This window comes from Spermophilus citellus (assembly GCF_964194105.1).
Source record: "Spermophilus citellus genome assembly, chromosome: 4".
In the NCBI taxonomy this organism is placed as follows: domain Eukaryota; kingdom Metazoa; phylum Chordata; class Mammalia; order Rodentia; family Sciuridae; genus Spermophilus; species Spermophilus citellus.
In genome coordinates this window covers 20446395-20472408 of record NC_138185.1, presented here as the reverse complement: position 1 = coordinate 20472408, position 26014 = coordinate 20446395, and the positions used below count along the sequence as shown (strand labels likewise).

Genomic DNA, 26014 nt, shown 5'->3' with positions numbered 1-26014 from the left:
GCTCAATGCCATCCCTCGGCAAGCCAATCCTCAGTCTCCAAGATGGGTGTCAGTAAGTGGCGTCTAAATTTCTCCCGGACTCAGGGACTCCATGAAAGTCCCTTAGGAGTCTGCTCTGAAGAACTCAGTCAAACAGACTAAAGTGCCCCTGTTCAAGTTTGGGCTTATTCCCTTTCCCAATGCTTTCATTAAAATGGAGACATGTGCCAGGAACCGAGGCACCCACCTGTAATCCCAGCAGCTCAGGAGGCTGAAGCAAGAGGATCATAAGTTCAAGGTCAGCCTGGGCAAGTAAAAGGGAGAATGAAGCCTCAGCTCTCCCTTTTCTGTGCCAGCTGTGGGGCCACCACACACCACGCACAATCCTGGGTGGCTGCTTTTGCCCATTCGTTCCACATGGCCACATGGCCTGGGGTTTCTTGGATCAGGAACAAACAAGGTGCCTAAGTGGTCTTTTGCTTTTGTAGAAAACCAACTTCTCCATCTCCATCAGCGTGAACTCCGATAGGATCGTTGGCTCAGTGTCCCCAGAAAGGTAAGACAGCAGGAGTGGGGAGAGGAAGGAGGGGGGGCAGCGACATGCCGACAGTGGCCATAACAGCCAGCATGGTTCACTCAGGACTGAAGGTGACCCATGGGGGCAGCTCTCCACCAGATCTGAGTGCCCTGTAGTAAAGGCACAGTGACAATGCTCGGGCAGAAAGCTGGAAGGGGGAAGAACCGCCAGGTGTCTCCAGATGCCTGTCGCTCCAGGCTCCTCCTGCCCGCCCCGCAGGCTTCAGAGGAGCTGGAATTTCTGCAAAGGAATAGTGTAGGTCAAGATGGAGGGTAGAGCTTGAAGCTGTGTTCACAAGGACTTTACCTCTGAGGAAAAGTGTCCACTGTCACAAAGCGATTTTGGATGGAAAATTGAAGCGCCCCAAGCCACTGCCCACCGCTCCCCTGCCCAGATTCCCAATCCATAAGCATAAGGTTTAGGTGGTGGATCAATGCAGAAAGAGTTCAGGCTTTGGGCAGCCTCCTGGGGGTTGGCACCTGTCCTCTATACCTCATGTCCTCTGTGCCAAGCCCCACATCTTTGTATTTTTGTTTTTGTGGGTTTTTTTTTTTTTTTTTTTTTTTGGTACTGGGGATTGAACCCAGGGGTGTTTTAACACTGAGCCAAGTCCCCAGCCCTTTTTATTTTTTAAAAATTTCATGACAGGGTTTCATTAAGTTGCTTAGGGCTTCACTAAGCTGCTGAGGCTGGCTTTGAACTGTGATCCTCCTGCTGCAGCCTCCAAAGTTGCTGGGATTACAGGTGTGCAAGCCCCGTGTCTTGTCTGCTCTGGGTGATGCTTCTTGCTAGATGTGCTTGGGCTGATAAAATGCCCTGGCCCCATTAAAATGAACGTCTTAGGATGCTTTAAAAAGAGAAGCTAATAGCCAGGCGCAATGGCACACGTGGCTTGGGAAGCTGAGGCAGGGGGATCACAAGTTCAAAAGCCAGCCTCAGCAAAAGTGAGGTGCTAAGCAACTCAGTGAGACCCTGTCTCTAAATAAAATACAAAATAGGGCTGGGGATGTGGCTCAGTGGTTGAGTGGTTGAGTTCAATCCCTAATAACCCCTTCCCCCCAAAAAAAGAGAGAGAGAGAGAAGTTAATGGTGAGCCTTTGGGGCAGTGGGAAAGCTGGTAGGGACAGATGGACTTCTGGAGTTCCCTAGAGTTTGCACGTAGGCATAGACCTCCTGGTTGGGGGTCTCAGGACAGCCAAAGACTTTAGCCCGAGTGAATGAAGATTGGAAACGTGAGAAATCTCTAGGGAGTTTTTAATTAAAGAGACAAGACTCTAATTACCTTTAAACCAGCTCCAGGATGGCTCCTCCTAGCTCCAGCCTCCAGCCACCTATTGTGGTAGCGAGGTTTACTGAAGAGGCTAGCAAGAGACACAGCGAACACGCCAGGGAGTGGACTTTTATTGGGGAACAAAAAATTCTGGGGAAAATCCCATCCAATGAAGATTAAGGGGACAGCATCCCAAGGTCAGGGGTGACAATTGGGTCTTCAGGGTAGTGGCCAGACATGCCTCTGCACGGACAAGCCCTCGGACCTGAGAAGGGTGGGGAAAGCTCTGGACACAAGATATACCTAAGCGCCTCTCACCCAGCCAGGGAGGTAACTCAAATCACGTGCGAGGATGGCCTCCCACAAAGGTCTGGAATGAGGGTTTTTCCAAGGAATTCTCAAAGACCATTCTACCCCATGATAGAAAGCAGGGACATCCATCCAGGGCTATTGGAATTCCTGAACAAGGGAACCAGAGCAAGAGGAGAGCCCAACAGGAGGAAAATCAGTGGAGACCTGATTTCTACAGTGACGAGGATCAGGTGCCCCTAGCCACTGTCTTCCTTCACTCCTGCACCAGTTGAGGGGCCTTGCTTCCCTCTTTACGTCATGTTTCCATCTAATATAAATCACTGCCCACTTTTACATTATAAAAATAATGCATTCTCATACAAGAAAAGTTGGAAATTACCTAAGTGTAAAAACAAAATCACCCCTAAACTTGCCACACAGAGACTAGCTCTGCTCATAAGTTTGTTTTCTTCCAGCCTTTTTTTAAAAAAATTTTTTTGTAGTTGTAGATGGCCAGAATACCTTTATTTTGTTTATTTTTATGTGCCTCACACAGGCTAGGCAAGTGCTCTGCCACTGAGCTATGGCCCCAGCCCTCTTCCAGCCCTTTTTCAAGTACATTCTTTATACAATTGGAAACACTGAGTGGAATGTTTTATATTCCATTTTTTCCGTATAATTTTTTTTTTTAATACTGGAGAATTGAGCCCAGGGGAGCTTAACCACTAAGCACATCCCCAGACCTTTTTATTTTTTATTTTGAAAAAAGGTCTCACTAAGTTGCTTAAGGCCTCGCTAAGTTGCTGAGGCTGGCCTGGAACTTGCCTTCCTCCTGCCTCAGCCTGCCGGGCCACTGGGATGACAGGAATGTATCACCACGCTCACTTCCACTTAATATTTATTCCATCATAATTTCCTTATTAAAATGCTCTGCAAACATTCTTTTTAACAATGGCACTTCCTCTCAGATCACAATGCATACCTTAACCCACAAGGGACACACTTCGAGGAACTGCAGGTTACCCAATCTCCAGGCAACAGGCCTCTGCCTCCAAACACACTGCAGATTTCACTGGGGTGACAAGAAAATGGGAGTCACAGCCCAATGACCCACACTTGTCTCTTTCTCTACACAGTGAGCTGAAACTCGAATTGAAACACTCCAACATCGGTTCTGTCGACGTGAGTTACTTTTCATCAGTGTCTCTCAGTCGTCTTTGCCAAGACAGGTTCCGTTAGGCTCCAGGAGACGCAACCAAGTCCCAGACAGAGATGCCAGAAGGAATGAGATCCCATATCTGAAAGTTTACTTTATACAAAGGGCTCCATCTGAGGGCTAAAGAGCAACAGGCTCTTACAGCGAGTTTTGGAGTAAGATACAGGCTGTGCCACCTGCTAGCTAGGTGATCATGATCATGGACAAGGTGCTTAATCTTTCTGAGTCTCAGTTTCTTTTACTGAAAATGAGATGAATGGCATCTACCATAAATGGGGCCTGTCACATGAAATGAGGCAGTGTGTTACGTAAAACACTTTGACCCAGTGCCTCAGACACAGTAAGCTCTTGACTATGTTCACAATTGGAATATGAATGGCTCAGCGTCACAATGCCTTATTCAAACCCCTGAGGACGATGGGTTTAGGGATTGAGAATATCTGAGACATAATACAGTGCATGCATCCTTTGACTTCCCCAGCAAGACCAGGGGAAACTCTATAATCAAACAGTGATATTTTTGCAACAAAACCTAACAATGTTCACATAAAGTGGCATAAAGAAACACGAAATAGCACTCACATCATGGTGCGGCATTCACTGGGCCTGCATGCTCTTACAGAAAGTAAATGCAGAGACTAGGGTTTGCATTGTGAGCAAGGGGCTGTTTGGAAGAGTGGTAGTCAGTCAGCATCTATGCCTTAAATGGAGTGACGTCCATTTTTCCAGGGGTGGGACCGGATGTTCCTCCCTTGATCCTCCCTTGACTTCTCTTTCTTCGTGTCCGTTTGTTCTGGCCCCATCTGTGCTCCAGGTGGAGGAGATGGAAACCATCTTCAACCTCTTTGCACGCGAGGTCATCTACCCCTCTATCAATGGTAAGAAGAGCTGCCACCACCTGCACCAGAGTACAAAGGCTGGGTTCTCCCCTCCCCACAGGATTCCTGGTTCATTCGTTCAACAAGTTGAGCCTCTCTTCTGTGCCACCTGGGATGCTGGCAATCCACGACCCATGCCCCATAGTTCCCACCTTGTTAAGAAGGCAGATGTGTAACAGGTGCCTATAGAAGGGAGCTCAGGGAACCACAGGAGTTGGGAGAGAGCATGGACTTAGAGATCAGGCAGAGCTCCCTAGACATGAGGGATAAGCTGTCTCAAAGCTCAGGAGTTAAGCCAGGTACAGTGATGCATGCTTGTAATCCCAGCAACTCAGGAGGTCAAGTCAGGAGGATTGCAAGTTCAAGGCCAACCTCAGTCACTTAGACCCTATCTCAAAATAAAAAAATTAGGGCTGGGGATGTATCTCAGTGGTAAAGCACTTCTGGGTGCAATTCCCAATTAAAAAAAAAAAAAAAGACATAGGAGTGAGGCCAAAGGAGTAACATAATAGTTGACCCCTAGCAGGACACCTGGAGTTAGCATCCCTGGGTCCCAAGCCAGGGGAACTTGCTGGATGTAGTACTTGTCCAGCGGCTGCCTAAGAATTAGCAGACCTCCCACCCTTCCCTCTCCAGTTGGCCTCACCATCTACATCTATGACCAAGAGATAAGAGCAAAACAAAGATCTGAGAGAGGGAGAGGCAGAGTGTGGCCCTCAGGGATGAGTCCCTAGACATGAACACTGCACACCCAGGCCTAGCCACTTCAGGGCTCTCAAATGGGTTGATAGAGGCCCAAGAAGCTGTCGACATCCATCCCCTCCTGAAGAGGCTGCATTTTCCAGGCCTCTACGTCCCCACCCTAAACCAGCTTTGGACCCAGTAGCCAGCAGCTGACTCATGCTTTCTATTGCCTCTCGCTGTTTATCTTCCAGCCCAGCTCAAAAAGGGATTTCCAATCCCCGTTCCAAGGAACATCTTCCTCAACAGTGTGGAGCTCCAGATTCACGAGGTGAGAAGTGGGATCTGGGGGGGCTCTAAGCCCTGCTGGGAGGCTGCTTCAGGGGCTGGTGGAGATGGAAGCAAGCCCTGACCCCCACATACAACCTGGACCTAATTTTTAAGAAAAAATAATAATCTGTTTCAAATGTTGGAGTCTAAATAGCATCTGTAATCTGGACTCTTGACTTCATGTTCCAAAACTCACTTCTCAACAATCCGACAGTCACTGAGCATCTGTGACTGCAGGGCACTTCAGCCGTGCCCAGCAGGAACATGAGAAAAGGGTCAGATGAGATGCCACTTCTGGGTTGATGAGGGGCCATCTGAATAGGCCTAGAATCTCATTGGTGGTGCGTGGGTCTCCCTGGGTCACTGACCAGCCTTCCCATCCACAGAAGCAGGGGATGGTGTGGAGAAAAATAGAGCATGCCTTCCAGGTGGAAGGAACTTAGCAGGGGCAGAGGGAGCACAACCAGAGCACTTTCATAGGCCCAGAGGTACTGTGTGCCACTGTCTTTGCTGTTCACAGTGGGGTTTTTTGGTGGTGGTGATAGAGGGAGTTCTTGAGATTTAACTCAGAGGCACTTTACCACTGCACTATACTCCAGGGCTTTTTTTTTTTTTTTTTTTTTTTTTTTTTTTTGAGACAGGGTCTCACTAAATTGCTGAGGCTAGCCTTGAACTTGTGATCCTCCTGTCTCAGCCTTCTGAGCTGCTGGGATTACAGGCGTGCACCACTACACCCAGCCACAATATATTCTTTTTTTTTTTTTTAATGTTTTTATAGTTGTAGATGGGCAACATGCCTTTATTTATTTTTATGCGGTGCTAAGGATTGAACTCAGTGCCTCACACATGCTAGGCAAGTGCTTTGCCACTGAGCCACAACCCCAGCCCCACACAATATATTCCAAGGAAATCCTGGACAGCATTTTCCTGGAATTGAGTATCACAGGCAACAACCAATTGTGACTTATTTTTCTGGGGGCACAAATTTTAGAGAAGGAAGGTGACATTTGTGGGTATCTGACAGAAATGAGTAACTTGGGAGATGCAAATAAATTCCTGGGGACAGGCAGTTAATAGGGACAATTTGTTGCGAAGGTCCCTAAGGCTTCTGGTTGATGTAAGAACTGGCCTACCCCACTCAACCTTCTCTTCCAGAAGCGCATGTGTGGCTCAGCAAGTGACCTTTCTTGACTGTCCTTTTTGCCTTCTCTCTAGAACTTCTTGCTCTTAGGGGCCAACATCAATTAGACTGTGGCTAGAGGAGTGACCATATCACAGCCGGACCTGCCCTTGACCCAGTGGAGGCTCAAAGGCTGCAGCTACTCTCTCCCATGAGCTCCTGCTGCCCTACCTACAGTTGTCACCAGAGAACCTATGACATCTGAAGACACATCTGACCTGGAGACACCTTCCCAACTTTCCTCCTCCTTTTTCTCCTTCCCCCACCCCCAGGTGTTTTCTTTGGATCCCCTGCTTTACCCTGGGGAGCTCAACCTGACTCCATACTAGTCTACACTAGAATCTACTTCCATTAAGGAAAAAAGCACCAGCAGTGGCCAGGCACCGAGCAGCCCAAATTAAACACAGAGCAACTAAGTTGTATGAGTCATTGGATGTTGTGGTTAAGAGATCAAGAGTCAGATGGACATGTGCTCAAAGCCTCATTTTGCTCCTTACTGGGTGATACTCTGAGGTGGGACCACCGCCAAGCATCCAGCCTCTAGATAGGGAACACATTTGTTCAACAAACCTCGATTTCAATTTTCTGATCATTTATCCATACTGGCCTCTTGTCTCTGCACTTGATGCTGGGGAGGGTTCGAAGGTCAAAGAGTGAACACAAAAACACATGGTTTCTGTCTTCATTAACCTTATAGCCCAAAACAAAAGCCCAGCAAACTTTCCTGCAAAGAGCAACAGATAGTCAATATTTTAGGCCTATATCATCTCTGCTCCAACTTACCTCTGCCATTGCAGAAAATACCCATAGACAAGAAGTGAGTGTCACTATAAATGTCACAAGAACAAGCAATGGTCCAGGCGTGGTGGTATACTGCCTGTAATCCCAGCAGCTGGGGAGGCTGAAGCAGGAGGATCATGAATTCAAAGGCTCTTTTAGCACTTGGCAAGGCCCTAACAACTCAGGGAGACCCTGTCTCTACACAAAATATATAAAATAGGTTGGGGATTTGTCTTAATGGTTCAGCACTCCTGGATTAAATCCCTGGTACCAAAAAAAGAGCAGTGGGCCAGGTTTGACCTGTAGGCCAGTTTGCCAATCCCTGGTCTAAAAGAACAAACCACCAAGAGTTGACACTGAAAGCAAGCCTGATTTTTATTGGGAAAACTTCTAACAAACAATCACTTCTGTTTTAAAGAGGCAAGTGGCTGAAACCCAAAAGCAACACTGGCAGGAGTATTTTTTAAGGCATGACCAGTTAACAGTTCATAGCCATATCACACCTTCCTGTTGGATATCAAACCTTCAAGACTCTCTCACGCTCCTGCAAATGGACAACATGCAATTGTCCCTAACAATGGGATAGAATTTTTTTTTTTTTTTTGGTGGTGCTGGGGACTGAACCCAGGGCCTTGTGCATGAGGCAAGCACTAAGCTATATTCCCCGCCCCCTTGGTTTTGTCTATTCCAGGATGGATCAAAGATTTCTTGTCAGGAAGCCACAGCTTTCAATCCCCAGCACTAAAATAAGACACAGCTCTAATGACATTTGTAGTTAATCTTAGATCAAGTTTGTCCCTGAGGTCTTATCGGACCAGCTTTATCTTATTATTTAGGCCTTTCATTTGAGGCCATTTTCTAGAAATGTTAACAAATCTTTACAAGGAAGAATCCATCCTTCTGTCCTGACCCTTAGGATGTTTTCTCTATGCTCAGATCTGACCCTCTGTAAAAGGGGGATGAGGACTTGGTTAATGCATCATCTCTTTGCTGCAATTACCCACTAGCCACATCCGTCCTCTGCCTGCCCATCCTGTTCCAATAGTGGCTGCCCACGTTCACACTACTCACACCCTTACACCACAGCTTCTCACGCTAACACCATGCAGTTTATGTCCATAGGAGGCTGGCCAACTAGTTCATTTACCTACTTTTCTGGTTTCAGCAATGAGGTCCCACTTCCTGCCTAAGCCCTCAATTTATGGACACCGTGGTCTTCCTAATACCAACCACCCTTTCAAACTCCTGGCTTGACTATCCTGAAGTGTTTATGGCCTGGATACGACATGTCCCCCAGACTCATGTGCTAGACTTGTTAACAAGGGCAGCAATGTTAAAATCCCTTTTGGAAAGGGACTGGATGGTTCCTCATCAGTGAAACCCACTGATGGATTAATAATTTGATGCCATCATGGGGAGCCAGTGATTAGTTGGAGGAAGGTTACTAGAACGATTTGTTTCCCACTTATGCCTCCATCCTCTGCTTTTGGGCTGCTGCCATGAGCTAAGCAGTTTTCCTCAGCCACACCTTTCATCACATCCTGCCTCATCTAAGGTCCAAAGCAACAAAGCCAGCAACCACGGACTAAAATCTGACAGTTGAGACAAAATCAATCTTTCCTCCCATAATTTGTTCACACCAGGTATTTTTTCATAGTGACAAAAAGCTAGCACAGCCCTCAGCTCACAATCCCTGAATGTGAGCAGCAGTCGGTCACTTCCTAGTCCTGACTATACATCTCACATACCCTGCCTCCACATCCAGCCTCCTACTTAGGTTGTTACTAATTTAAGAGGCAGGCAGAGGGGACAGGGTTTGTTGCTCAGTGGTAGAGCACTTGTCTAGATTGTGTGAGGCACGGGGTTCAATTCTCAGCACTGCACATAAATAAATGAGTAAAATAATTAAGGCCCATCAACATTAAAAAAAAAGGAAATATTTATTGAATGGGGGATGGGGGGACAGGAAGAAACACAAAGACCAAGGGAAAGTCCACAGCCAGCCACCACAGCACATGCCAGTAATCCCCAATGACTCAGGAGGCTGAGGCAAGAGGATGGCAAACTCAAGGCCAGCCTGTTCAACTTAGAGACCATGACTTAAAAAAAAAAAAAAAAAAAAAAAAGTCACTGCAGGTACAGGCAGACAGATGGAGCTGGGCTTTCCCGTCCATGGCCCTCGTTTCTCAATGATCTCAGCATACAGCTGGCAGTGAAGCTTCATGGGATGACATCACTCTCAATTCTCTGCCCCTCCGGTGTCCATGAACAGCACCCACCAAGATCTAAAAGAAAAGGCTGTGAGATAGTTGTCTGAGGTCTCATTTGCCCTCAGCTTCTGACAGTGGCTTCCAGGGCCCCCGGCATTAACTTAACCACAATGAGAAGTATCAGCACACCCAGATCCCAATCATCCCAAGGGCCACAGACTCCCTGGCCTGGGAATGTCCTTCAATAGTCTCTGCTTCTACAGGTATGAGACCTAGACAGTTGAGGAAGCAGAAAAGTAGTAAGTTTGGCACCATCTTCTCCTGTCCAAACTGACACCACTGAGGGACTCCCAATCAGCAGGTTCTTGTTTATAAAGAGTTAAAAAACAAAAATACTTTGGAAGCTCAGTTTTTACAGTGTCTTGACAGGAGTAATATCCATGTATTTGTGCACCAACTGTCAATTTGTTGCTTATCAATGTATAACACACTCAGTTATTCCCCCTCTGGGCGCACACCCGAAGATGAATCACTTCATAGACAGAGGAATGCCCACATTCACCACAGCACCCTTCCCCATGTCCAAGACACAGAAACAACATGAACCCAAAGAGATCAAGAAAATGATATATATGTCTACACATACTGAGACAGAGTAAGGGAACAGAATATTATTCAGCCTTAAAAAAAGGAGATCCTGCCATTTGTTACACAGATGGACTTAGAGGACATTATGCTATGTGAGATAAGCCAAAAGCTCTCACTTATATGTGGACTAGAAAGCAGGTGGTAGTGGGAAATGGGCCAGAATAAATCAAATGATTTAGATATGTAGACTGAGTTAGCATGAGGATTATCATACCATGTTAAGAGGTTGTTAAATTAATTTCCTAAGATTTTAATTGCTCTTGCAATACACCTAAAAAAAAAAAAAAAAAAAGATAATCCCAGCCCAGACAGGCATAGTGGCTAGGATATGGCTCAGTGCTTAAGCACCTCTGGGTTCAATCCCCAATAGGGAAAAAAGTCCTGTGTGACAGATGTTAATCTGCTTTACTAGGATAACCACTTTATTATTTTACAACATGTTACAGACCTCAGTGATTGGAACAGATCAGGGGAAGGAGAGAGGTGGTGGGGGCCTGTGTCTACCGTCTGGTGTGTAAGGGTTGAGTTCACCTATCTGTCCATATTGTGTTTTGCCATCCTTAATTACTACTGTAGTCCCTGCCCCCTTAATTGAAGACCAGTGGGAAAATCCACACCTGATGGGCCGACCTTGGGCCCTCTTTAGGGCAAGGTCTATGGGTAGACTAAAATAAGGTAAGTTTCATCACCAAAGAAATTCCTCAAATGGGAGAAGAAAATGAGACAAATGCCTCAACCTCAGGCAGGCTGCCTTATCCAAGGGCATTTTCCTGTGACTGCTCAATGGAAAGAACTCTATCCTTATAGGAACTTGCCTCCTTTTTGTCCAAAAGTGACAAGAGTTCCAGGCCCAAAGCAGATTGTGACAAGACATATAAAGACATAGAGCCACTGCCCTGAAGAAGCTTACAGCAAACAAGCATGGTGGCCAACACCAGTAGCGACTCAAGAGGCTGAGGAAGGAGAATCTTGAGTTCAAAACCAGCCTCAGCAACTCAGGGAGGCCCTATCTCAGAATTTAAAAAAAAAAAAAAAAAGCTGGGGATGTGTCTCAGTGATTAATTGCCCCTAGGTTCAATTCCCAGTACATGAGAAGGGTATGATGAGCAAGACCACAGTGACCAGTGACCTGAGCTGGGGCTGAGGACAAGAAGCATGAGGCAAAGATAGAGGAGAAATGACCTCTATTGTGATTGCAAAATCAGCCTATGAACAAAGTCCCCCGGGGCAGAGCCCCGCCTTGATTCCCTTTCTATAAGGCCCCAGTGCCCACACCATGCTAGAAGGTGCACTGCAGTGGCCTCAGCACTAGGTATCAGGAGGTAAGAGAGTGAGAGACAATATATGTACAAAAGCTCCAGAGTTTGAAAGGGACAAATGCAGACCCTCCAAACACGGGGAAACGCTTTCAGCAATTCCTCTCCCTGCACTATCAATGACCAGGGCACGGGTAGCCCATGATCACTTTCGAATACAGGGGCAAAAAAAGACAGGCCCGGGTCAGCAGCTGAGGAAAGGGCCCTGGCCAGGCTGAGAGACATAGTGACTCGGAAAAGGGACACAGTAACTAAGTTTACTGGTTGTAACTGCAGCAGATGCCCCTGGTTCTCAAAGGTACTTGGGGGTTCATAAGCTTTGACCTAACAATGAGATGGAAGTCAAATTTTGGGAGTAATGTTGAGTTCATTAGGTCTGGAACTGAGTCATAAAAAGTATCCCACCAAGGTTCAGAAAAAAACACCAGCTAACTTTCTGACTTCCCAAAGCATTTTAACAAGCTACTGCAGAACCAAGAAGGATGAGGGCTACATAGGTCCTTGCAGAGCTCCTGGAAACCAAGGGGAGGTCTATAATACCTACTGTGTTTAACAAAAGCTTCTTCTGCTTCTCAGAATGGGAGAGGAGAGTTTGGGGAGCATGTCCCTACAGGCCACAGTGAGGGAGCAAACAAAAGGAAGCAGCCTTTGCCTTGGTCTTGAAGCTGAACATCACTGTTCTCTCTGGAGAAGCATCCAGGATCCACACCTCAGGAGCATCATAGCCCAGCCTCCCCTTTTTTCCTTTTTCAGCCTCCTCTTAATGACAGGGGGCTGCTAGGCACAGAGGACAGCTGACAATCCTGCAGGGACAAGAAGCCACATACATCATTTATCAGTCAATCACCCAAGACGTTCACCGAGAATTAAAAAACCCATCTCTCATCAGGTGGTTAGTGCAAGCCTGTAATTCCATCAACTTGGGAACTAAGGCAGGAAGACCCGACTGAGATCAGCTTCAACAATTCAGCAAGATCCTCATTTCAAAATAAAAATAAATCTCCAGTGGGGATGGAAGGGGCTAAAAGGTGACAAACAGACTTCTCGTCGCTCTCCACTTCTTTCTTCATTTTTTCCCTTCTCTGGCCTCATGCTAGGCATGCTGGGCAAGCGCTCCACTATTGAGCGCGACACCCCCAGCCCTTTTTGATTCTGAGACAGTTTCACACTAAGTTGCTGAGGCTAGCCTCGACTTGTGATCCTCCTTCAGTCTCTCAAGTCACTGGGATTACAGGCATGCACTACCACACCCAGCTCATTTTTTTTTAAATTTTTATACTTTTCTTCATTCTTTTTTTGGGGGGATGTGCACTGGGGACTGAACTGCTACTGAGCCAAATCCCTAGACAGGGTATCATTGAGTTGCTTAGCACCTCACCACTGCTGAGGCTGGCTTTGAACTTGGGATTCTCCTGTCTTAGCCTCCCCAGCCATTGGGATTACAGGCATGCACCACTGAGCCCAGCTCATTCTTTATCTTACAATTTCACCCATTCCTCCAGGGTCAGCCCGAGAACCAGGCATTCTAAGATGAGCCCCAAAGGCCAGGACAAATGGCAGAGGAATAATAAGCACAGAACAATGGCCAGTGAGTCATGCCAATGTATACTTCATAGGGACACAGAGCAGGCAAAACCTAGAGGAGCCATGCGGACTGGGAAGTGAGGTGGTGTACTGAGCTGGACACCCTACCACTATGAGCACTCACTCTTTCCTTCCTCTTATTAGTACACACTTAGGAATCTCTATTAAAGGACAACATGTAATAATACCCTATCTCAGCCCTAACTTAGGCACACACAACCCTGCACTCGCCACCTCACAACACTGGATTCTGTTCTGGGCAACCCTTCCACATATAATCCACACATGACATCCCCAGCCAGATATCATGAAGCACCCAGAAACAACTATAAGGGTTGGCAAAAGAAAAACTGGAGTGTGGGAAAACTACAGGGTTTGGAAGGGATGGGTGGACCCTCCAAACACGGGGAAAATGTCTTCCAGCCATTCCTGTCCCTGCACTATCAATGACCAGGGCACAAGCAGCCCATGATCACTTTCGAATGCAGGACCAAAGAAAGATCAAGGAAGGGCCAAGGACAGGAAACTAATGCCAGGGGCCTAGTCCAAGACAAAGAGCACAGGAATCCTGCAGCTGCCATCTAGCATACAAAACCCCATAAAACTGCCAAGGTGAAACTGAGGAGATACTTCCAACAAAAAACACTGGAAAAACCTACAGGCCAGAGATCAGGCTCACATGGACATGTCCATAAGACCTATTTATTACATCTTTTGTTTTCCATACCAGGAAACTGAGGTTCAAAATAGGTCAGACCAGCCCCTGGCTGGCATCTGGGAACCTGGGTCTCGGCATGTTCCCATCTCAGCAGTGAACTGATCAGGGTGGCTCACCAAGCCCAGACTGCAAACAGTGTGGTTTAGACCCAGCACTTACTTTCCTCCTGGGAGCCTGGACTTTTACCGCATGCCAGGCAGATGGTATTCACATGACCAGACTTCAGTACAAGCCCTGGGCTCAAGTCTCTATTGGGCTTCTCTGAGCAGAAACACGGCAAACATGGGGAGGCCTACCCACTGCTGGGGAAGAATGGGTTCCCTGCAAGGGATGAGGGATGGAAACAGCCTTAAAAAGCCTGCAGACTCCTCCTGACCCCACCTTTGTCCTTTTTTCCTTTAACATTTGGCTGTATATCCTCTGTCTGCTGCTATGATAAATCTTAACCATCGAGTACAACTAGAAAGAAACTAGCCAGACATGGTGACAAAAAAGGATTTAAGAAGCAGGTATGGATGGGGTGGTGGCACATACCTGTAATCCCAGTGACTTTGGAGATGCTGGCAGGAGGACTCAAAGTTCCGAGGCCAATCTGGGCAATCTATCAAGGCCCCATCTGAAAATTTAAAGATAGAATAAAATGGGCTGGGGATACAGCTGAGTGACAAAATGGTTCAATCGCCAGTGCCTTAATAAAAAGCACCAGCAGGTGTGAGTGGCTCTGATGCCCAATTCTACCACTTCTCACCATGACTTGCCACTGCTGCACTACAGAAGGGCTCCAGAGCTCTGCAACCCCGAGAACCACCTGCTCCGCACAGCCTCCAAAGGCATGCAAAGGGCCAAATGTGATCCAGGTTCCTCAATAAAGGTCAATCCCTTATCATCCTTGCCTCCCCCTTCATCACCACCCCATGCACCAGGGAACAGGAACATGACTTTAAGGGATGCAGAAAGTCACTCTCCAGAGAACAAACCAGAGATGCTTATCTCAGCACCTGTGGTCTGACCTTCTCTTGTATGAAAACACCTATGGCCAAGCCTCTGTACACACTGGCACATAAATGTTGACTAAACACTTATGACCATCACCTAAATAGCCAAGATTTATTATAGGAACAAGACAAGCAGCTTACCTCTAGGAAAGGGGCAGGAGATCTTAATCTAAATCAGTGTTATCTCTTGTGCCAACTGTTACTAAGGGCTCTGTTCAAAAGGGTGTTGAGTGCGCTGTGTTTCTCTAGCGGCATCTGGGCAACCTGGAAGAGGTGATGGTGCAGGGGGGCTGTGTTAGTATGGGCTGCTGCCATAAATCCCTCAAATTATATTCTGCTCTGCCCACCCTAGATCTTTGCCACCTTACCCACAGCTGGAGGAAGAGCCTTTCCAAAGAAACTTTCCCAAGGCCACAAGAGGCCAGGACCTACAGAAGTAGACCACATGTAGAATTCTTCCAGTGGGACAAAAAAAAAAAAAACAACCTAATCGTACCCTGAACCTCCATACTCAGGTTGCATACTCAGCATCTCCTCCCTGCCAACACTCCACGAGGTAATGAACCCCATCTCCCTTACAGTAGACAGACTCCCCCTTTTTCATTTGCCCTACCCTGACAGAACACTGACCCTCTAGCATTCAGAGCAAAGCAAGATACAGAGGAAGATACTGCCCTCAGGATCACCTCAGAGTAAAGAGACAAGCAAAGCACCAACTTCCATCCAGTCTGATTAGCTCTATGGGGGGAGGCTGAGGATACAGGCAGAGAACACTTCTGGCAGAAGGTGATGGCCACTGTCAAGACTCCACACCTAACCCACTACTCCTGGGAGTCAAGTCCAAGCACCCACATTCTTCCCTCATGTAACACAACAACCTGCCCTGGGCCAGGGAAAAGAGCCAATGCATTCAATTAGATGATGCCAGCATCCCACCATCAAAAAGGGGGACAGAGGTGTGGGAAAGCTCCAGGGTTTGGCAAGGACAGAAGTGGACCCTCCAAACACGGGGATACGCTTTCAGCGGTTCCTTTCCCTGCACTACCAATGACCAGGGCACAGGCAGCCCATGATCACTTTCGAATACAGGGGCAGAAAAGGGCAGAGAAGGCGAGAAAGGAGGCTGTGGCCAACATCTTGGGAAACGACCTCAACTGGAAAGAGACCAGCAACAAGAAAATGCTCACATTTGCAGTAGTAATCCCAGAAGTTGCTTCTGACTCTGATATCAGACACATAATCCCTATCTTACACAACAGAAGGACCTTTCTTATTTGGAGGGTCTTCTGTTTGACTCTTGTGGTTGGCTGGTACGGGTTAAGTTTATACATGCAGGATAAGATGACAACTGTTAGGACTATGCTCTGCTGTGCTGCTGTCCCAGGCCATTTTCCATGTGTTTGACACTGGTTTCCAGTTTTAGCAAGCCCTGTGCCCTTTGTTTCTTCCCCTGCATTCAAAGTGATTACAGGCTGCCTGTGTATTGATCTTTGGTAATATAGGAAAAGTCTCAAGGTGTCCTCATATGCAGAGGGTCCAATTTTTTCCCTTCCAGAAGCCACAGTCTTAGTGGGATAGTGGCAGTTACTTGAGCCTGTGCTAGAGCTTTTGGTGCATAACCACCAGAGACTGTGCTTCCCCAGCTGTTTTCCTGTTGGTGAATATCATGGTCTCTTAGACATTTTGTAAGCAGTGCCAAGTGGGCTGTGTCCCGAGGGAGTGCCATGTGACTGCTGAGAGAGAGAGGTAAACAGGTAGGTAGATGTCTATCTGTCCTCTGCAAGAGCAGGGATTGTGAAGTTCTAGGTAGGTGGTGCCCTGGAGCAGGGAATGAGAACGCCAGGTCACATTGCTTCCTTTTCTCTGAGCTCTTTTCCCTTGTCTAGCAGGACAGGTCTGGGCCTTCTTCCTCCTCTGTAGAGCTGCTGCAGAGAAGGTGCTTTCAGAACTTGATTGGGGTCTGGGAGTCCCTAGGTGAGATGTTGGGAGGAAGGCAGCAGTGTGTTGGGATTGACAGACCTGTGTTTAAATTTCCAGTGACCAGCTCTGGTCGTCAGCGTGCCTCAGTGGAAATACTGTCAGATTTTCGATTCAGTACCACTCATACCCAGTCTCTGGCTTTCAGTCTTATAATTTCTACCAGTCTTCCTGTCACTTCTGAGAAGTGGAGGGCAAAAGGGGGCCCACACCTGTGTTGTGTCTGTTGACACCTCAGACACAACACAGGTATGCCAGAAGCCAGGTGCAAGGAGGCATCTAAAATTGGCAAGAAGGATCATTTTAAAAAGTCAGGAGTGGTGACGCATGCCTGTATCCCAGCAGCTCAGGAATCTGAGGCAGGAGGATCTCAAGTTCAAAACCAGTCTCAGCAACTTAATGAGATCATGTCTCTAAATAAAACATAAGGGCTGAGGATGTGGCTCAAGGGTTAAACTCCAGTTCATGCCCCAGTACAAAAAAAGAACAGTGAACCCTTGAGTGTGGACAATCCACATTCAGCAATTCTTCTCCCTGCACCATAAAAGAAAGGTACAGGCAACCCCAAATCAGATACAGGGGCAGAAAATGGCAGGTGAACCCAAAGAGAAGCCCACATTAGGATATTAGCTCACACAAACAGTCCAAGGAGGAGAAAGCAACCCATCCAAGCCCAGGATCCATGGAGCAAAAAATTAAACAATTCTACACACCCCCATCAAAAAAGCAGAGAAAGATCACTTTCCATCAAAATGCTTAAAACTAATCACTCAAAGCACAAAATTAGTTATCTGCATTTAGGCAGGCCTGAGGGCTCAAAAACAAGCAGTCAGAGGCTCTCTGCCCTCATGGAACTTTGGCAGCTTCCCTACTTAACAGAAAGTAAAGCTCAGGAAAATGAGGAAACTTAGCCAAGATCTGACTTTCTACTCCTCAAATTCAGCCTCCTCCCTTACCCCAGGCTTCACTCCGCACAGGGGCTTTGCCACGCAGTTCTCGGAACACCACAGAGCTCTACCACCTTCCCCTCTGCTGGTGTCCACAGAAGGCAATCCAGGAGTCACCCCCGGTTTCTAGTGCCCATGAATAGCAGTACTTACCCGGGGACATCCTCCCCCTGGAGGCTGAACGCCCCCGAGGGAATCCAGAGAGAAGAGGGCGCTGGCTGCTGCAGAACCAGCAAGAAACATCCAGGAGGGAGCTTTCATGTCTGCAGGAGAGGCGTTCACAGCGAGGCCTAGGCAGAAAAAAACACAGGAAAGGGCTTTCGGTGCACAGCAAGGACTTAAACCTCCACCAACCAGTGTCCAAAATGGGTTTTAGGTCTAGCCTTAAAAAACGGCCGAGGGGAACGTGAGCCAACGTTCCTACGACGTGGCACAAAGACTGAGCCTGTCTAGACGACTCAAAGAGCTTCGGGCTTTCTAATGCGTCGGAGATCGAAGACCGGGTGTGAAAAGCACAGAAGCTCTGCACCCTCTGCCAGGCTCAAGGCCTGAGGCTCGAGGCAACCCTACTCCGCACGAGGCTGGGGGCGGCCTAGGCCGTTGCCTTCCGTGGGCCTTTTCCCGGGACATGGGAAATAGGGCTACACACGCACCGGGTGAGACGGACCCCGCCTGACGATGACCCCCAGAGGCCTCTCCGCTCCTTGGAGCCTCGGTTTCCTCTAATGGAGCGAGAGGCGCAGACCACATACTCCGCAGTAAACTCACCTCGACGCCCTGGCGCCGGGAAGCGGCGGAGACAGAGCAGACAGCTGGGAAAGTTGCAGGATGCCTGGGGATTTCGAGAGATGGCGAGAGAGCGCGCGGGACGCCAAAAAAGAACAAGCACGCGACAAGACCTCCCTTTTCTTAGCCCGCGACGGCGGAAATAGGGCTACGCGCGCGGCGTGCGGCCTAGAGCGGCACTTCCACAGGGCGGAACCCGGGCGCGCGGCTTTATAGCGCCCCTGGCGGAGAGGAGGTCCGCTTCTGACTGGAAGGATCGAGATAGTTTTCCAAAGTGGCCTGGAAGTTTTGAAGAAATCTTCCCTGATATACTTTGCCTTTCTGTTTGTTGTGAAGCTATTCCTTGTTCACTGATTTGTCATTAATCTGTAGGAATGGTCAGCCTTCCTCAATAGGCTCTGTTACTAGGTTAAGTTTGAGAATGTGTTTAGTTTCTAATTCTTTCTGTCTCCCTATCCAGTGTACATCTGCCTGATTCACCACTGTATTTTAGCACTAGTTCAGTGGCTGCCACAGTAGAAAGAATGAATGAGTTCTACCCATGTACTTCTTTGTACCAGAGGGTACTGTATGGAGTGAATAGTAGTTAAATAAGTATTAGGTATTGTATGGAGTGAATATTAACTTTAGGTAAACATGTTTTGATGTTGTGCTACAAGTGTGCAGCATGTTAGGTATAGATAATATTAACTTTAGGTAAACATGTTTTGATGTTGTGCTACAAGTGTGCAGCATGTTAGGTATAGATAATATTAACTTTAGGTAAACATGTTTTGATGTTGTGCTACAAGTGTGCAGTGTGTTAGGTATAGATAAGATAGTGATGAGTGCGAAGTGTGTTAGGTATGGATAAGGTAGTGAAAAACAAATGATGTAAAGGAAAAACCCCAATAAGATGTAAACAAGTTAGGCTTAGTATAAATATAAGGCACGGAGGACAGGCAGCACCTCTCAGGTCAGGCACTGACACCAGCCGCCTGATTGGTCCGTCCGGTCTCTGCTCCGCTGCTGCTGTGTGAGGACTGCTGTGAGAATAAACGAAGCATTGGAAAGACATCTCCGTGAGTGGGTGTGGTGTGTTCGCGTCGCCGGGGATTCTGGTCCGGGTAGGACACGGCCGGGGACCCGCCTGCGGTTGACCTCCGAGACCAAGGCCCGCTCCAGCTTCGGGAGCTGCTCGCGACAGGTGAGAAGGAGAGGAGTCCAGAGAGGCAGGCAGGGAATGAGTTCTTTACCAAACTTCGTCCTAAAAATGCATGGGATTGGCAGGCAGATAAAGCTCTTGAAGCAGTAGAGACCTGACCAGATTCACACAGCCTATCAAAGACAGGCTTGGGAATGGGCTCATGCCCCCAAATTCTCACAATAATGAATTCTGCCTGTGTCCTGGGCCAGGTGTGCCTCTTAGACATGGGCAATGCTGCCCTTGGCGCTGAGGAGGAGGGGGCCTCCCAGGAAGATTTCTGAGTTCACTGTCACAGTGGAGAAATCCAGAATTGACCTACACAACCACGAGGGAAATGAGGGTCATGGAGTGTGAGAACACCACATATTCTCTACCTGGGAGAAGTCCATGGGATTCTGAGACTCTGAGAATATTGGACATGTGGGGAGGAGCCTTGAGGTGCTGTGGCTGGGAGGACGCTAGACAAAGGGCTCAGGATGCATTCTTGAGGCCACACAGTCCTCTCCTGCCTCCTCCTCTTGCTCCCACTCTTCATGCACCCCCTCACTAGTGACCAGCCTTGGTTTTTGATTCTGAAAAATGGGTAGTCGTGGCTCCTCCCTTGTAACTCTGCTGTGAGAATTAAGCCAGAGGTCCCTGTGGGGTTTCTTTTTCTTTTTGTGGTCCTGGGGATTGAATCCAGGGTGCTGTACCACTGAGCAATAGCCCTAGCCCTGTGGTATTCTTCGTGAGGCAGAGAAATCGTGCTTTGTTTGACAAATTTAAGGTCTCCCTGTCCAGAAGAAATATAATGCAGGCTACATATGTAATTTTACATTTTCTAAGTCACCTTTAAAATTTTTTTTTAAAAATAAAAATAAATTTTAATTATGTATTTTTATTTAGCCCCATACTGTAACTAAAATATTATGGCAGCATGTAGCAATAGTTTAAAATTACAAATGAGATATCTACCATTCTTCTTCTTGTATGAAGTCTTTGGAATGTGGTGTGTTCACATTCACAGCATATTGCATTTCAAATTGGCTGTATTTTCAGGGTAGGGGAGCTCCACATGGCTTGTGGCCCCTGTTCTCATCAGCTCAGGTGTGAGACACTCTGGCTTTGGTAGTCCTTTGGAGCTAGAAGAGAAAAGCAAGCAGGAAGCCAAGAACATGTCCTTCCCATTGCCCCTGCTTCTGAGCCTGGACACCCTCCGAGGGGCTTGCCCTCCTGCCTAATTAGACTGAGGCCCCTTTGCCCTCGACTGGAGAGTAAGGCACAACTGCCCTCAGAAATCAGGGGATGGACAGAGCCACGATTCAAACCTACATTTTCTTTTGCATTACTCATCCCCATAATGCCAGGGAGGTCATCTTGGCTGGTCCATTTCTGCATTCCTAGTGCCTACAAGGAGGCTGAGCATCTAAGAAGAGTAGTCGAGGCTTGTTAATCATGGTGTGACAAGGATGTCAAAATGGATGTTTCAGCTGATGAAGCACAAGAAATTACTATTTGATAGGCAATAAAGAGTTGGATAGGCATGTGTGTGAGTGCGTGTGAGTGCGTGTGAGTGTGTGTGTGTGTGTGTGTGTGTGTGTGTGTGTGTTGTATACTGAGCAGGTACTTTACCACTGAGTTACACCTCCAGCCCTTGCAAGACTTGTTCTTACCCAATAATGGTCAGAAGAGTTACGAGACCACCCTGATGTTTTTGTAGGAACTGGAAAAAGACACTTCTGTTCAGCAAGTATAAAGAGACACTTGTAAATGATTACATACCAGAATAACTCCTGCATCGCATTAATGATGGATTTGGCTACAGCTGAGAAGGCAAAATTCTACCATCTGGGAATCTGTGACCTCATAGTGGCTGAGGGATCCTCAGGGCCTACAGCCCCTTCCCTTGAGGAGATGGAGTTGGGGCTGACTGGAGAGATTGTTCCAAGGAGGTGTTGCCTAGGGTCTAAATGAGAAGTCAGCAACTAGCCACATTGGGCCTACAGGAGCCCTAACCCTCTCCCCACACCACAAATGGAAACCATGCTGAATATCTTGCTGGGTCTATTCATTGTCCTGCTCTGCTTATTTATGATCCTCTGTTACTGTGCGTATCAGCAGCAATAGACTTGGTCTCCTGAAGTCTGGGACTAAAACATGATGGACACATTGGCCAGCCCAGTCGCCCAGGGCAATTCAGCTGCTCTTGATCTGCCCCGGAGACTACTATATATGTTTGTGTGGGTTTTGAACTGCACAATTTCTCGGAGCATTATTCACATCATAGTCTGTGGTTCAGAAGCAGCGATGCTGGAGGAGATTGACTGAGCTGATGACTCGGAACATCTTTGGCTACAGGGAAAGAAGATATTTTCCTAGTAAGCCCCCCTCAGTGCAGCAGAGTGACCCTCTATTACATATTTCAACGCATAAATAGTGAGACCTTTTAATAAAGACCCTTGAGCACTTTTCTCTCCAATTCATGAAGTCAAACAGAAGATAATTAAACCTGGTATAGTGAAACCTGGGCAGGGCCACTAGAAAAAGAGAAGGGTTTGCAAGCAGTGGGGAGATTTTCTGGGAAATACTGCCCTTCACTCCTCTGACACATTCTCGTTTCTCAAAGTTACTTTCTGAGAGTCAGTCGTTTCCACTCTTTCAGCAGCTCTGGGAGGAATCAGTCACCTCAGAGGTCTCAGAGGTCCCTGTGTCATCCTCAGAGAAAAGGAGAGTGAAACACTATCCCTGAAGCACCCATCTCCACTCCTCAGAATCTAGGGCACATAAGGGAATAATGGGAGTAGGTCCACGCCAGAATGTCCAGTGTCTGATGGGATTTAGTGCTATCTGCAGAAAGCTACTTTCTTGCATGCAGGCCAAGTTCCTTGAAATGTGGTCATACAATTGGACAAAGCAGGCTAAGCTGATGCTGATGCTGTCACTGCTTCTGTAATCTAGTAATCTAATCTATAAATGCCCCCTCCCTGTGGTGACTGGTCCAGAGGGCAGTGCTCATCCAGCTGGCTCCTGCTGGACACAGTGTCATGGGGATGGAGGGACTATTGTCTTATAAAGCACCAGAGGCACTGTGTGAAGCAGGTGTACCTGTCCAGCCCCTCTACCCTGAACTTTCTGGCAAAGCACCTGTCTGGCCTGCTCCACAGGACCTTTCTGACAAAGTATCTGTCTAGCATGTCACCACTGGATCTTCCCTGTAGTCATTTTTCAATAAACTTTCTGTCTCACATCCCAATTCTGTGTTTCTTCTTTGGACTCTTGGCAACCTATCCTCTCCCACTGGTGTAGTACAGCTGGGCTACACCTGTAGTCCATTATCTAACTTATCTTGAGGGTGTATTGGGAGGCGTTCAGTGTGTAAATGTCACCTCTCAGGGGCCCTGTGGCCTGAGCTTGGGATGCTCAGCCAGATCCTGGCTCCTGCCTGGTAAAGCTCACCCAGCAGGGCCTGCCCTGTGTGACGGTGGGCTTTGCAGGAGGGTGCCTGAAACCACTGAAAGGGAGGAGGGACAGTTATGTTAGTCAGCTATCCATTCCTGTAACGAAATACTTGACTGAAAGTATCAGCTTAGAAGGAGGATAGATTTATTTTGGCTGACAGTTTCAGAGGTTTCAGTCCATAGTCACTTACTCCCATTGATTCTGTGGCAAGGTAGTACATAGCTGCTCACCTTATGGTGGCCAGGAAGGAAGTGAGGGCAAGAGGGGAAAATCAAGAACAAAATATACCCTTCAAGGATAGGCACTCCAGTGACCCCTCCAAATAAACCCCACCTCCCAGTGTTTCCACCACTGCCCAATAGCCCAAGAAGCTATGGATCCATCTGTGGATCCATCCACTATGAATTTGTTCCCTCACGATCTAATCACTTCCCCAAGGCCCACCTCTGAACACTGCTGCATTGAGAATCAAGCCTTGAACACAAGAGCTTTGGGGGAGTCTTTAAGATCCAAACCTAGGGCTGGGGTTGTGGCTCAGCGGTAGAGCTCTCGCCTAGCACGTGTAAGGCCCTGGGTTCGATCCTCAGCACCACATAAAATAAAATAAAGATATTATGTCCATCTACAATTAAAAATAAATATTAAAAAAAGATCCCAACCTAATAACAGGCATCAGGGCTTGGGCATCAGAGCTTGGTGTGGTGAAGCACTCCTCTAATCCCAGCGGCTCAGGAGGCTGATACAGAAGGATGGCAAGTTCAAAGCCAGCTTCAGTAACTCAGTGAGGCCCTAAGCAACTCAACCTTGTCTCTAAATGAAACATAAAAAGGGCTGAGGATGTGGCTCAATGGTTAAGCACCCCTGGGTTCAATCCCTGGTACCAAAAAAAAAAAAAAGAAAGAAATTAACTAATTAATTAATTTAATATTATCAAATACATTTTCTGCATCTATTAAATTGCTCTTGGATTATGTTATGGGTTTGGTTTTTGACTCTGACACCTTCTTTTGGGAGAGACAACCTGCTGTAGGCCCTGATTATCTTTGTACATCCTTGCTGGCCATGCCCTGAATGCAAAGCCATGACTAGAGTTTATCTGGGCAGCTTCTTTTTTTTTTTTTTTTTTTTTTTTTTTTTTTTTTTTTTTTAAAGAGAGAGTGAGAGAGGAGAGAGAGAGAGAGAGAGAGAATTTTTAATATTTATTTTTTAGTTCTCGGCGGACACAACATCTTTTGTTGGTATGCGGTGCTGAGGATCGAACCTGGGCTGCACGCATGCCAGGCGAGCGCCCTACCGCTTGAGCCACATCCCCAGCCCCTGGGCAGCTTCTTAAGGTTGTGTTTTGCAATGTGCAACCTTGTAAGATAAGGTAAATGCACCTTGCAGACTAAAAACAGGCTTACTTCTGTTCCCCCAAAGCTCAGTGGTCCTCATCTAACAGCCTGTGTATGCATGCACCCATCATGGGCATTCAGCTGCGCCATAGGACTTGTAAGGCAAGAGGAACTGATGTGAACATCAAGCTCTGTCTTTTGCTTTTGCTATGAATAATAAAGTCCTTAGACTCTGACTTCGGAATTTCCTGCTCACTGCCAGTATCTATAAAACAGAAACAGGCTAACATGTCGGCTTGCAAGTAGAGTTAACTCTTAGACCATGTACGGTTCTGGACACACTAACTTCATGACCTTGGAGTAGTTAATTAATCTTTCTGAGCTTTTATTTTCTCATTGACAAAGGGGATGATAATAATAATGTTCGGGTGCCGGATGGTGGCATCACCAGAAGGCGCCGTCCTCGCGCGGCGCCTGGTGGGTGGCGACATCCCTCTGTAGCCTGTAAGCTCCGCCGGAGCGGCTGCAGGCGTTGGGCGTTCACCGAGGCGACAGGGCTGCTGTGCTGTAGGCGAACTTGTGCCAGAGAGCTCTTCCTGGACAGGGTCGAGAAGGTCTGTGCTGGTAGTGGAGGACTGTAAAGTATGTTTATTGTCTTTGCACAGCCTGAGGTTGCTGACTCTGGCAATTTGGTAAAAGAAAGAAAGAAAAAAATAAATCCCAGCATGAATAGCAGAAGGGGCTTTGGAGGAGTTACTTCACTGAAACCTGAAACTTGGGAAACTCCATTTTGAAAATGCCAGAGTGCCCATCCCAAATATTCTTGAAGACGCTGGAGTCAGGTTCAAGGACATTTGGCTCTCTTCTTTCTTCAAACCATGGTGGCAAGACATAATATTTCACTGGATTGGAGAATTGGAAGTTTTTCTCCTGGACAGCTGTCAAACCTGCAGTAGAACACATGCAGTGGAGGATCTCTAAAGGATCTTAAAGGAAAAGACTTTTAGGAATGAGTCCCAAAAACTCTTCCCATGGGATCAAACCTTTCTTTCTTCCACTTTTCTGGGAAATGAAAATCCAAAGTTTAAATAAATAATGACAAACAATAAAAACAAAAACAACCAAGTAATAATAATGTTCACCCTGTAGGATGGATGTCTTTGCCCATTTTAGGCTGCTATAACAAAATACTACAAAGTGGGTGGCTTATAGACAATAACAATTTATTTCCCCAAATTCTGAAAGCTGGGAATCTGCGATGGAGGCACAGTAGATTCTGACCTGTGGGGGCCCACTTCCTGGTTTACAGAGTAATGGCTTCTTCTCACCGTGTTCTCAAATGACCGAAGAGGGAAACAAGCTCTCCAGAGCCTCTTCTAAGGACACTAACCCTATTTATGAGGGCTCCACCCGCATGACCTGATTAAACCTAAACACCTTCCAAAGATCGCACCACCTAATACCATCATATTAGGCTATAGAGCTTCAACATATGAATTTGGGGAGCATTTGTCCATAACAAATGTTCCATGCGTGGTCGGTGAGTGCAATAATGGACGGAAGGAATAATGATTGGTTGCAAGGAAGCTTGAATGAGCGTCTTAGTGATCTTAGTGGTATGCTGATTAAATGAATTAAAATTCCTGAAATACTTGTGCTCAAAAATATTAGTCATTGATTGACATTATATTAA

At 47.1% G+C, this 26014-nt stretch overlaps 1 protein-coding gene and 1 long non-coding RNA gene across 3 annotated transcripts in view; one reads left to right on the top strand and one right to left on the bottom strand.

Annotated features, from left to right (window-relative positions):
• The window catches only part of LOC308647419 (lipopolysaccharide-binding protein-like), a gene marked incomplete at both ends in the record, with an annotated part of 32931 nt that extends 26200 nt beyond the window's left edge, over nucleotides 1–6731 (top strand). Inside the window, 5 exons of the mRNA XM_081291453.1 lie at nucleotides 468–535; nucleotides 3254–3299; nucleotides 4148–4211; nucleotides 5147–5223; nucleotides 6675–6731. Of these exons, the coding sequence (XP_081147579.1) occupies nucleotides 468–535; nucleotides 3254–3299; nucleotides 4148–4211; nucleotides 5147–5223; nucleotides 6675–6731 (312 nt within the window). The remainder of the gene's footprint in view (nucleotides 1–467; nucleotides 536–3253; nucleotides 3300–4147; nucleotides 4212–5146; nucleotides 5224–6674) is intronic.
• A 2368-nt stretch (nucleotides 6732–9099) lies between these two features.
• Nucleotides 9100–18506, bottom strand: LOC308648442. 2 transcript variants are annotated; one of them, XR_014021830.1, is made up of 7 exons: nucleotides 18346–18506; nucleotides 17731–17867; nucleotides 15022–15108; nucleotides 14795–14917; nucleotides 14193–14274; nucleotides 11901–12159; nucleotides 9100–9467 (listed from the first exon to the last, which is right to left on the bottom strand). It is a non-coding gene; the product is annotated as an uncharacterized lncRNA (long non-coding RNA). The 2 variants fall into 2 exon arrangements; XR_014021831.1 differs by lacking the exon at nucleotides 15022–15108.
• Between the last annotated feature and the right edge of the window lie 7508 nt (nucleotides 18507–26014).